This window comes from Sphaeramia orbicularis, chromosome 4 (genome assembly GCF_902148855.1).
Source record: "Sphaeramia orbicularis chromosome 4, fSphaOr1.1, whole genome shotgun sequence".
In the NCBI taxonomy this organism is placed as follows: Eukaryota; Metazoa; Chordata; class Actinopteri; order Kurtiformes; family Apogonidae; genus Sphaeramia; species Sphaeramia orbicularis.
Window position 1 is genome coordinate 44,754,658 of NC_043960.1, and position 13,464 is coordinate 44,768,121.

At 36.1% G+C, this 13,464-nt stretch overlaps 1 protein-coding gene and 1 long non-coding RNA gene across 2 annotated transcripts; both read right to left on the reverse strand.

Annotated features, from left to right (window-relative positions):
* Positions 1-1,486: 1,486 nt before the first annotated feature.
* On the reverse strand, positions 1,487-3,142 carry LOC115418416 (uncharacterized). The gene is made up of 3 exons (XR_003935285.1): positions 3,079-3,142; positions 1,620-1,700; positions 1,487-1,552 (listed from the first exon to the last, which is right to left on the reverse strand). It is a non-coding gene; the product is annotated as an uncharacterized LOC115418416 (long non-coding RNA).
* A 152-nt stretch (positions 3,143-3,294) lies between these two features.
* Positions 3,295-11,370, reverse strand: LOC115417589 (putative ferric-chelate reductase 1). The gene is made up of 6 exons (XM_030131608.1): positions 11,244-11,370; positions 9,521-9,710; positions 9,290-9,426; positions 5,938-6,029; positions 5,738-5,820; positions 3,295-3,302 (listed from the first exon to the last, which is right to left on the reverse strand). Exons 2-6 carry the CDS (start codon positions 9,708-9,710, stop codon positions 3,295-3,297), a joined length of 510 nt encoding a protein of 169 aa, XP_029987468.1. The 5' UTR covers positions 11,244-11,370.
* Between the last annotated feature and the right edge of the window lie 2,094 nt (positions 11,371-13,464).

A 13,464-nucleotide genomic window follows, 5' to 3' on the forward strand; every position in this document is an offset into this window, starting at 1 on the left:
ATTTTTCAGAATTGTGCTGACACACACACACACAGACGCTCTGAGGCCTTCCAGTATAATGATATAGATTATGATGTAAATGATTTGACGTCAAATAAAATATGTAACATATACATCTGTAAGATTCATTCCTAAAACTGAAAAAAATAATAAAGGAAAATGTTATGTGTAAACACTGAATCATCAGTTCCCAGCCTTCCCAGTTTAGGGTAGTCAGTTTAGAATATATATGGTGCTATGTGCCTTTACTGTGTGTATCTACACAATATGAGACGGAATCGACTCATAGACAGATAATAACTAGAAAGAATGCCACGGATCCAAGAGTGAAGATTACTGAGACACTGATAGCTGCCCCGAGCTGCATCTAAAAAAGATTAAAGAAAAAAAAAGAGAGACATGAAGCGGCATATTTACCATAAAGCATGGTCTATTATGATTATGTTACCATGACAATATAAAATGTTATACCACCACAGTGGATCTCACCTTTTGATTTTGTCCTCTGTGGTGCTCAGAGCTTCTTGAATTTCCTGCAACAGAAATGAGCAACCAGTTAAATGGTTCTTTTCATAAGAATCCATGCTGTCACTAATAGAGACTGCTATCTTTTAAAAAAAAAACAAAACAAAACCTGCACCACAAGTAACTCACCTACTCTGCTTTTCCAAAGAACTTGTCTTCTGCGAATAATTAAAAAGTAAATGATTCCATACAGGAAAATCCATGCTGTGTAACCAGCCATCACTTTCAGAGGTAGTAACTCCATCACAACCACAAAAATGAAAGCAACTGTGGAAAAAGAGAAAAAATGACCTACAATCAGTACCAACAATAGCAACAAAGTGAGAAGTGGCATGAATGAGCCCAAAACAGTCTGAAGTCTAAAGAGTCAATCATGGCTCAACATGAAAGAATGAGAGAATAATGTTGGTGGCAAAAAGTTGTGGATTTTTTGTATGATTTTGTCACTGAAGTTAGTGAAATTACAGTGTAAATTGTACTTCACAATTCCTGATATTGTCATGTTTTGATGTGCCATTTGCAGGTGTTTTTTTTGAAGCTGGTATAAGTTAAGCACCAAAAATTGTACAGAATGATAATATGAAAAAAAAAACGTGTTTAATATGAAAAATAGGCAGAGAGTGAAGGCACATAGCATCAAATGTATTTTATTACACTGTACAAATGGACTGGATACACTTAACTGGGAAGACTGGGAACTGATGATGCAGAGTTTACATATTGCATTAAAATGACCATGATTATCGATTAGTATTTTTCTAATCACATGAATATCTTACTTGTAAAAATGTTGTGGAAGACAGAGCACACTTCGACAGCAATATCACATATCTCCTTTCTAAACAGAAGATAAAAAATAATAATAAACTGAGAACACTGTACCGAGTTGGTAGCAAAGTCGAATATACATGTGGAAGAACAGAAATTAATCTTACAATTCATGAGTGCGTCCAATTGGTAGACAGCAGATCACCAGTTTTATGAAATGAATCCCTATTACCACAGACACCAGGGCAATGACAGTGACCTAAAACCATAGGCAGAGATTAATACATGTATGATATTTATCTATTACATTATTTATTTTTACTTACATCTGGATCCGTCACACAAACAATTATTAACGCTGATATTTCCAATGCAGCACAGAGCAAACCGAAGCATATCTTTGAGACCTGGCAAAGACAAGGAATGTTTCAGTCATTTTCATGATGTTGAATGATAAGTTGTGTTTGTAGATTAACCCCCCTGTGGCTCTGAGGTCAGTTTTACCTATGTTCAAGTTTGTTTTTTCTTTACCTGATTTGGTTTTCTTTCATCCAAGTGCCCAAAAAACAATTCTATTTTCTGCTCTTTGCTGATAAAATTAACAACTCTTACTTTCAATGCATTATGGGTGTTTTAGTCAAAAACCTGTGGTCTTGATCCACCTGTTTGATTTGACTGTTTAGAACACATAAATCACACAAAATGCATTGTTTCATAAAAATAATTGAGAATTTCTGTTCATTTTTTACCCAGAATGATGGAAGGTACACAGTTAATAGGAAGATAATATGGGGGTTAAGTGTACTAATAAACACTATAAAGAGCAAAAATTCATGTGAAGGAATGCTTCTAAGGACCAAAAAAGAGTTTGTTCGAGATGCTCTTTGGAAAAAGGAATTCATAAAGTAGATACCAAACTGGGAGAAAAACTCCAAGGCACTCTCTTTAAATGTTAAAATGCCTTTATTACCATGGCATGGTCATATCTAGACCTTAACCCTTTCCTGCATACTGGTCACTCCAGTGGACAGTTATTCTACAGCTGTTCTTTTGTATATTCATGTTTTTTTTTGTTTTAGTTCCATATCAGCCAACACAGTGGACACTAATGCAACATCCCATACACTGACATTCATACCATTACTGTAACTTTGCTGTTCTTGATAAACCTGATCTGCAGTAATATGTTTCAGTGTAAATCAATTGCTAATTATTACTAGACTGTAATTAACAGTTTTCTTAATCTAAAAGGTTTGTTTCTTGCATTTTATCTCCATGAAGTGAGTAATAACTAGTATTTGAGTATGTTAAAATGTGAGAAAACAGATTAGCTGCATGAAAAATGTTTTTATTTCATAGTTTTCACACAGTATATCACTTTCTGATGATGGGTTTTAAATATATGGTTCTTTGCTTCAAAAACTAAACGCATGGTGTCCAGCTGAGTGGACATTTTTGTAACTCCATGAAAAATAGGGTCATCAAAAATTTTCAATTGCGTTGTTTTTTTCATGCCTAAAGAGGAATAAAAACACTCAGGAAAAATATCTCATTTAAGGTTCTCATAATTCATGCATAAAAGGGTTAAAAACGTGTGTTTTTAAGGTCTAGACATGCCATGGTAATAAAGGCATTTTAATGTTTAAAGAGAGTGCCTTGGAGTTTTTCTCCCAGTTTGGTAAACACTATGAAGAATTTAATGAGCATTTCAGATTATCATCAATAGGATGTTGAGTAAATATGCTATTACTTATCAGTTTTAGGTTCTTGCAACTAAGTTCTTACCTTATTCACACGAAAGGAATAAGGGCTGTTAGGGTGGGCAAGAGTGATTATGTGAGAATTCCCCTAAAGAAAGAGAGGCAGAGATGAGACTAACAGCATAACAGATGTCAGGCCCACAGATAACGGCTTTTGAAGGATACATGTGCTCATAAACAGCAAGTTAATGAAAAGCATACCATTCTGATATTCTCCACAACAAGGTCAGCAGTCATCAACTCAGCTACCTGAAGAAAAAAAATTAAAAACACAGGTTGCAGTCACAGCTCACTAATAACATAGTAGTAGTGGATTAGAGTTGGTAATAAACTGGTAATCATACGGTAATACCATGTAATTGCCAAAGTAATAGCCATACACTAAGTCCAGCAAAAAACAATGACACCTCTTAGAAGTAGCAATAGTAGTTTATCACAATACTGAAATTAAAGGTGGGGTAGGAGATGTTTTCTTGGAGCATTTTTACTATATTGGTTAAAATCCCCTTCATACCCCAAGTGCAACCAGTTAATTAAATGCTCTAACACAAAAATAAAAAAAACTGTAGTCACCTGTGGAACACACAGGACTGAAAAAACATCATCCAATCATTTTAACCGGCCCATCGAAATGATTGAACAGTGATATGTCTATCAGACTCAACTGCCATTTGACCCTCCCCCCCTCCCCCCTCTTCAGGCATGAATCGCATGTTCTCAGTGGCTTGGAGCATTTGTACAGGAAATGCAGCCAGAGCCAGAGCTTGGCTATATTAGCTGTATTAGGATGGAAAGTTCACCGGCAAACTGTTTTGTCACTAACATACATCACTAGAGAATTTAACATTAGCCAGATAGGTATGAACTGGGGCTGTTCTGCCGACAAACAGGGGGGTGTTGGAGGAGACTAAATGAGATACAAATGGATCCGGAGCCAGGGTCTGAATTGGAGCTGGGCCTGGGGTCAGAGCCGGAGCCGAGGCCTGGGCGAATTGATGCAGTGCAGTGCTTGTGAACCCTCGGGAACAAGTGTTGTGCGTGCCAGTGCTGTAGCTTTGGGGAGATGTCTGAAGAAAGGGGTTTGGACTTTTGAATTATGTATTTTCAAAATATAGCTTGCTTGAACCGTTTTTCCAAGATCTCCTACCCCACCTTTGACCTTCCTTTAGGTTCCACACATTCCCTTTTGTTTCAAAAATAATACAGTACAAATAACATATTGTGAAATAATTCTGAATCAAGGCTGCTAATTCCAAACAAATCCAAACAAAACCAACATCAAGAAGCAAGAGCCAATCAGGACCTTGAATATATGTCAGGGTAGAGACTGCGATCTGGTAGGATCGGCGATTCTACCAGTAGAGACTCCGATCGCAGTCTCTACCCTTACATATACACAAGAGGCTCAGTCAGCTTCTACCTTTAGTCATTACTACTGCACTGTTTAGACTGGGACACTTGATTTAAAACGTCCTGAACTTGTTTGGGGTTTTTTCCTGTCCCTCGTTTAGAGCATTACTAAGATCTGCAGCCATGAGGTTTCTCAGAAAAGTCACAATACATGACATTTTCTCATCTGCTCTGAGGTCTTTGTCATCTCTGCTCCCTTTGGCTGACTGGTCCTCTTGTGTGCATTTGAAGTGCTGATCAAGTCTAGTTTAGAATTATTAAGAAAATGCTACAAAATCAGGTAGTTTTGCATTTTGCAGCTCAGATGGTCAATGCATAGACTATTTTATTACCCCACCCCCAAGGGGAGGCAAGGGGTATTGTTTTTGGTTCGGTTTGTTTGTTTCTTTGCTTGTTTGTTTGTTTACACTGTAGCAACAACTATTGGTTGAATTCATACCAAATTAGATTTATAGATTTCCAGTGACCCAGAAAAGATCTGATTACATTTTGAGAAGAGTAGCTCAAAGTTCACATTTTTTAATACATTTTTAAAATCTTTTTCTTTTTCCCATTTACTTATAATGAGTGACATTTCACATGTCAATAAAAACATCAATTTTGTTTCAATTTACTTTGCACATATATAGAAGCTATTGATATGCTGACATCAGCACACGCATAGACATGATGACATCAGCTGGATCGAGGCCAAAATAAGCTACAATATATGCGAGGGGTGGGGTTTGTTGTGCCTGGCACCACTTGTTGCAATATGTATTCAATTGACCTCATCTGGGAAAAGTAAGCAGCATCGCCATATTATTATAATGTTATTCTTGAACTGTAATGTAGAGTACTACCAAGAAGAAAAAATAAGATAGAGTTACTCCTTACCCCTACGCTGTAATTGCCATCCTTAGGGGTTGGGGAAGGTGAAATATTCCCATTAACACCCTTATCAGTCACTGTAGAGCTTGCTGATGGACTTGATTCTGGAGTAGCTGTTGTATGTAGTTCTGTAGTAGCTGTTGTGTTTAGTTCTGTAGTAGCTGTTGTATGTAGTTCTGTATTAGCTGTTGTGTTTAGTTCTGTAGTAGCTGTTGTGTTTAGTTCTGTAGTAGCTGTTGTATGTAGTTCTGTAGTAGCTGTTGTATGTAGTTCTGTAGTAGCTGTTGTGGTTAGTTCTGTAGTAGCTGTTGTGGTTAGTTCTATAGTACTTGAGGAAGTACTTGGTTCTGTAGGTGTTACAGGATTTGTTGTAGTATTCAGTGTTGTAGTACCGGGCCCAGTACTTGGTTTAGGAGTTGTGGTGAGAGAAATAACTTCTGTGTCATTTGGTCGCCAAAATACGGAGTATGTCTCTACAAATGTTGCTCTGAAACATATTTTCACACAGAGAAATAAGTATAAATCATCTTGTTTCACATCATGATACTAAATGTAACTGGTTTAGGCCTACCAGTAATCCATGTGCACACACTGAACAACTAACCTGAAGAAGATGTCCTGGTCTTGTCCATCTGAGATCCAGTCTACTTCGACCTTATCTTTTTTTCTGTTGTTATGATTACTTACAGCTGAGCCCTGAGAAGAGAGACATAAGACAGCTCACCAAGGCCTCCATCCCGAGTTAATGGGATTAGTGTTGAAAAATGTGTTCATTTAAATGGAACTAATCTGCAAAACTCATTTCTAGAAAAGTTGGGACTTTAAAAAAAATGCAGTAAAAACTAAAATATTGTTTGCTGATTTGGTTGAACTTTCATACAACTGACAGACAGTCTGGTAATAGGTAAGTGGATCATGATTTGACATAGAAGGAGCATCTATCAATAGTTTTTCCACCATTTTCTTAATTTCATTAGATAATTATTAATCAGGATTTCAGTCTTTCACCATCTACAGTTCATTCAGGGAGTCAAGGGAGATCTGAGTGTGTAAATGCAGAAACCGCTGTTGGACCTGTGTGACCTTTAAGCTGTTGGGTGAGTCACATAAGAAACTGTTAAGATACTGGGATGGATACGACACATGGGCTCAATGGGGCTGAGGAAAACAGTTCTCACTTAAAGCAGCATATGATGTTTGTCACCAGTTTTTCATCAAATCTGTAAAACACGAGTAATAGCCTGTCTGTCTATGATTAGTCACCTGAATCACTTCCCTCACAGTGAATAACTTCGAAGTGTACTTCATCACAACCAGTCCATTTGTTTACATACCAAATCAAAACCAAACCGTCACAGGGCCCTTTTTGGAATTCCACGCGGCCGCAGCAGCAAGAAGCAATGAAGCCGTTTCTGTGTTTGTTGCTGCTACAGCCATATTGTGGCTGCATGGAATTCCAAAAAGGCCCAAGTGACGGTTTGGTTTTGATTTGGTATGTAAACAAATGGACTGCTTGTGATGGAGTCAACTTTGAAGTTGTTCACTGTGAGGAAGTGATTCAGGTGAGTAATCACAGAAAGACTAGCGAATAGGCTATCACTTGGGTTTTACAGATTTGATGAAAAATTGGTGACTAACATCATATGCTGCTTTAACATAATCCACGACTGCATCCAGAAATGCAACATTAACATTTAGTACACAAGGAGGAAGAATGTCAACCATGTGCAGAAACACAACTAAAACTCAACACAAATGGAGTGAAAAACAATGGAAACATGTGTTTGGGACAAACCAGGCCATGTTTCAGCTTGTTTTGTGGTAAAACAACAGATGTTGGGTTTATTATTATCTATTTATTTAAGAAAAGGAGGAACAATGCATATTAATGAACATTTAAAAAAAAAAAAAAAGTAAATATTACAGATTATAGTCAAAGGCTAATTTCCATCTGTAGACCTCCTGGCAGGTTGATGTTACACAAAAACACACAAAATACATATAGGGACTAATACAGATACCATAAAATGCAACACAGACAATGTTAGCACAGACGTTTAGTACAAAATAATTTAAATTCATCTGTATTGCACACACCATTAGCCTACACAAAATATTGAGCAGAAAAACCCAAGTGCTCTATTTTAAGGATACACTAAATCTAAACAATCTCTATTCAAAAATATAAATATATTGCACAAGGCTCGATCTCATCTTATTTCGTGGTCACATTCTTGATTGTCTCTCAACTACAGTTTCAAAAGTCTTTTAAAAGTAATGAAACTTGTGCATTCCCTCACTGAGAGAGGGATGCTGTTCCAGAGGCTTGAACCCTGGAATGACAGAACATTCTTTGAGAATGATGTCTGCCTAGAACTGATTTCACAGTCACCTCTAACAGTGGCTCATGTTACTCGAGAGCCTGAGATTTTTGCTTGATAAACTCCTTCAGTGGAGGAGGAGCTAAACCATTAATAACTTTGTAAATTAAACTAAGTGACAAAAGTCCATCCAGACTGTTATCAGTAAAAGGAATGAAAGCTGCATCTATGATGTCCACATGCCGACCTGCATATGTGTGAAGGCATGGATTGAATTTTACAAAGACATATAGTACCATCATGTCAACATCTTTTCTCTGAAGTCTGTAACTATCTCAGAAAGACAATGCCAGACCTCATTCTGCACTAATTCAATCAGCGTGGCTTCATACATCATGTTCACACTAATATGGATATTTCTCTAAATTAATATTTTCCCCATTTAAAAAAAATATTGTCCACGTGACCTCCATTTTACTAAATATCAATTTCCACTCTATAACAATGACAACTAACTGGTACAAATGCTTGGACAAACCATTACTTGTGGTGGACGTTAAACTGTGGACACTGTGGACAATACTGAAGGTAGCAGACACAGAAGTTATGAAGGTGAGCGGTTACTTAAGTCAGGTGTATCCTACACATGAATTTTGAATGAATTTGTGCATGTCTGGTCCAGTCTGTTTCTCAAAAGTGTCCATGTTGACCTAGATCTCTTGCAGGTCATACACTCACTTATATCCTACACTATATGTATGGCCCACTCCCAGTTCACCACTTGGCCCTCCCCCGTACCCCTAACCCTTGGGCCTTGCACTTGGCACTTCTCCTTGAAACGGAGTTGCAAGGGGTAGGGGTTGAAACATTCCCCTATGAAACGAGACAACCCTTTGAGACCTGTAATGTCATCACGAGTCATTGATGCCGCTATAAACAGATGCAACAACTTTTTTGTTTCCAAAAGTATTCCCCATGTCGTCAGTGGCTGTAACTATCTCTGTTCCATGGGCTTTGATGATCTTTTTGCAGCTATCAGCTATAAACTGCAGAAATATGGTCTATAACACTTTGAAATGGCATTAAACAAATCATCAAATGCTAAAGCTGTTTACGATGAAAATATGTACATTTGTGTGTTTCTTTCATCATACTGCTGCACTTTTTTTGCTGTGTTTACCTCCATCTTGCCGATGATTCAAACAGAATTATGGGAGATGTCTCATACCCCTCCAGTTGTAGTGTGGTCCTGAAAAATCTTCTTTTCGAGGGCCAAACAGTCCTCCCCCTTAACCCTTCCCCTCCGACTCATTGAAAATTGGGACACCCCTACTCCTTCACATGAACACGCAAAATGGAGGGGTAGGGGTAAGGGGTAGGGTCAAGGGGTGAATTGTGTTTGGGCCTTAATCCCCTGTACTTGATATTTCAGGTGCAGGTTCGTTACACAAAGCACCAATACACATGCACAAATTGGATAGTGACACCATCTCTTTGCTTTCTCTACCCAGTGAAAAGAATGAAAATTTTTAAAAATTAAAATGCCACAGCTTTTCTGGGAATGGGTGACAAATGGTAAATAAATAATTGACTTAACATCAGTCATAATTGTGATCAAGTCTTGTCATTACTTACCTTTACATTATTGCATGTCAGGAGTCGAATGAGACTAGTGTCAGCCACTATAAATGTTCCAACAGCATTGGTGTTTGGTCTTCGAGCTTCCAACATAAACCCTCGAAAATAATGTCCAGGATCGGCCTTCAGAGTAACTGCAGAATAGTATGGAGAGTAATCATGTAAGGAACATAGGGACAGAAAAAGAGAAACATCACATTGCGATTACAATCCTAAATGTCAGTGTACCTCTAATTTGTTGTCCTGTGGGTGGATGGATCTCAATCTTATAGGGTAGTTCAGAGTTCTGGGGATTAATAGGTGTGGACCCGCTGTTATGTTGAACTTCCATTGAGTCACATACCTGTGGGAAATAACCATCTGCATATCCTTTCACTCCTGTGATGATGGCAAGAACTGTCAAAATCCACATCAACATCTGAAAAAAAATTGTGCATTGCCATGCATTACTTTTACTATAATAAAATTAAATGTGCAACTTTCAAACTGTGATAACTACTGCACTGGTGCTGTATCTCTTTTTATAACTTTTGTTAATATCTGTTTTCACTGGAAAATACAAATACCTACTGAGATTAAAGTACTGATTGAGAAAAAACCCACACAAGATCCAGTGTGTAGATGTAGGGTGTTAAGAAGGATCTAGATCAACAGAAAAAAACAAATCTGTTCTAGGGCTCCTGGGAGGATCTAATTGTAGAAATGAAATGTAATATTAATAATTATGCTTTCATTAGTGTTTTGCAATAGGCAAAATATGAAAATGAGAGTCACTGTCTTTTCATTATTGTTGAATAATCCTTTTAAGTCTACAGAAGAAGCACATTCAGCATGTTTGCAAATTCCCTTGTTACAACCATTGTTTGTTTTATCCATTCTGGGCTTTTTCTGTCAAAGAGGTCAAGTTTTATTCTATAAAAAATAACACTCATAGCTGGTTATTTTACAGCTAGTCATAATAACGTGTGTCCTATATTGTTCACATGATGCATCAGCTGATAGTTTACATTACAGCTCTGTTTTTAGATATAAACCTGCCACGGTAAAGCCACAGATCACCTTTGTTTTCTGTACAGTTTGTGTTGTCAATAACTGAACTAAAGATCTGTTTGGAATTGAACAAACAACGTCAGAACTGCCACTGTTTGGTCTGAATCATAGATCAACAAATGGCCATCTTAGCAAAAATAACAACATCATATAATAACTTTCCACCTTCATAAATGGAATAATCAAATCACCCGTTGAGAGGAAATGCTACGATTTCAGCATCGGTTCTTTTACTTTAGAGCTGTTGTCCAGTGGTGAAAACAACAGAGCTTCTAGTTATTATTACCAAGTCACTTTCTTTGACTCTGAAAGTTGTTTCTTAGTGGTTCTCATCCCCTCTTTCACTTTCTGATGCTTTGGTCAAAGACCCCATGGTGTTAGTTTTCATCACCGTGGGAGACCGGCAGAGTGACTCACTCCTCCCTCTAGTGGTCACATAAATCTGACAGCCCATTGGTGAATAGATGCTGCTCATATCTCTCCAAGGTAGCACATTGGCAGCTTTAGTATAATATCAGAGCTTTTTATTGTCAACTCTATCCCTTTTAAGAGAATATTAACTGATCCACAGTCAGACATAGTAGGTGATTAAAATACCCTTGATGCTTGATGGCACTCACTATGAAATGAAATAAGATAATAAGACATCATCTTTTAAAGAAGACTGACTTTTTTGTATCTCTATTTTTATTATACAATATGGAAACCATTTCTGAATAAATATTCAATTTCTGCAATTAGATTTTCCTAAATCCACCTTAAATCTCAAACACAGTACTTTTAAGTCAGCAAATGAACATACGTGTATAAAAATGTATGAATATAAAAAACAACCTCTTGACTGATTCAGAATAGAAAATTAACAGTTGGTCTTAGATCTAACAATATATCTTTGTCTTACTTCAGCCAAGTAGCACAGTTGTCCGTTTCAGGAGACCATAAGTTAAACTGTCCCTCGGTGATCTCAAACTCTGAGCAAAATAAAAGCTGCTGAGGTTTCTTCAGCTCGTGGAATATCCTCATAGAGTTATGTCCTCCTTCTGATACAGTCCATCATATACTTGTTAGTGTGTAACACCTGAGTGGACTGAACAAGGAAGTAAGAAATGGACTCTGGGCCAAAGGACTAAACCCGCCCACAATAACTGTTCAGGCCATGAACAAAATGCACTTTTTCTTTTTCCTCTGACTTGGATTTAATCCCAAAGAGTTCTCACAGTGTTTTTTTTTTTTTTTCTTTTTAAAATAGAGTTTACATTATTCCTCAAATTTCTCCTAAAAATCTACACGACACTTCTCAAAATGAATTAAATCTGTGACTGCAAAGAAATACCCATATACAGAGACCTGTCTGTAGAAAAATATATGGTATTCTGAGAACTTGAAATAGAATGGGTATCAGCAACAAAGTTATGCAGACAGCAAAGTGTAGCCTTCCTAAATGAATCACGCATCACTGATTTCTTGGAATATACTTTTCTAGCAGACAGTGTGAAAATAGAATGTCCAGTACTGCATTAGTTGGGTTATTTTTGGGTATTTTTTAAGTGTAAGCAATTAAAGTAAAGTGGTTAATTGATTATGGTGCTTAGTAAAATGTATTATTTTTCATTTTTAGTGATAATAAGTAAATTAAATCAAACCTTAATCTGGATTTTTCACATGGATGATTTTCTCGCCTAAAATAAAGTGTCCAGATTAAAATATGTAGTAAATGCACAGGATTGCATTTAATTTATTTTGATTCATTGGCAGTGAGCTTTAGTTACAATTTAAATTCTATTTTCTTGTTTAATGGTTTGTCTTCCAGTGTTACAGGTTACCCCTACACTGTAAAAAATGACTGAAGAATTAACACCAAAAAGTTGTAAAATTGCAACATAAAAAAAGCTGAAAGTGGAAAATACAATGCCAAGTTGTTTATTTGAAAAGATTTTTGTGTCAGCGATTCAATCAAATATAGCTACAGTTTTTCAGGAAGAGTATGTTAACAAAACCAGATTTGTATGTAGAAATTATGTATTTCTATTGTTTTGAGAAAATAAAACTGTAAATTGAAAAACAGTGTGGTGCCATTTAAATTGCAAGACCATAATGTTGTAATAACAGCCTAGTCTTTTTTTTTTTAATATATAAAAGTAATTTTAAAAAAAAGTTAATTTAACATTTTAAACATGCAAGTATTGCTGAAAACCAATATTAAATCTACATGTTTAAAATGTTAAATCTACATGTTACTCCATAAATATGTTTACGGTTTGTTGTGTTTTTTACAGTTTTGGTCTGGTAACCACAGCTACCAGTTTTTGTTTTGTTTTTTTTTTCCATAAAAACAACAGTATGTATGTATGTATGTATGTATGTATGTATGTATTTATTTATTTATTTATTTATTTATTACAGTGTATACTACATTTTATTTTAGTATATCATCATAAATTGGTAACAATTTTACAATACTTGCACATGCCATGTAATTTTCAAGACATTTGATGAAAAGTTGCATATACCTTTTCTAGCAAATTTTCTGTGTAGCAAAAATATGTTTATCCTATCTATAATGTGTTTTTCTCTAAATAAAAAGAAAATGAGTAGACTGTGAAAATACAACATTTTAATATTGTCATGAAAAGTTTAACAGCCATCTCACATTATCACAGACACTGGATGTAAAACTAATTGGGATCAGTAAAAATATCTGGTTGCTGCTTTCATTTACACTTGGTCACTACTTACATTGTTGAGTGCTTATGCAAACATGACTTAAATGCACAGCAAACATGAAAACATGACACTTCGAATAAATTGAGTGAATCAGAGTAAAGAGGGCAGGGATAACATAACATGATGCTGTCAAATCAATGCAAAAATGAACGAGTGAGATAAAACAACATCATGTATGAGAATATAAATCAATAACCAAACAGGATAAAATTGAAAAATTAAAAATTAAAAGGGACAAACATCACAGAAAGGCAAGTCTATAAAAATAGGTTTTAATAAGAAGTGATTTAAAAGATGTCAATTTTCTACTGTACACTCGATAAAGTCAATTATAAAATGAATAAGTGGAAGTAAAAATGAGACAAGAGGCCTCACGCAAGAACATTTTCGACTTTATA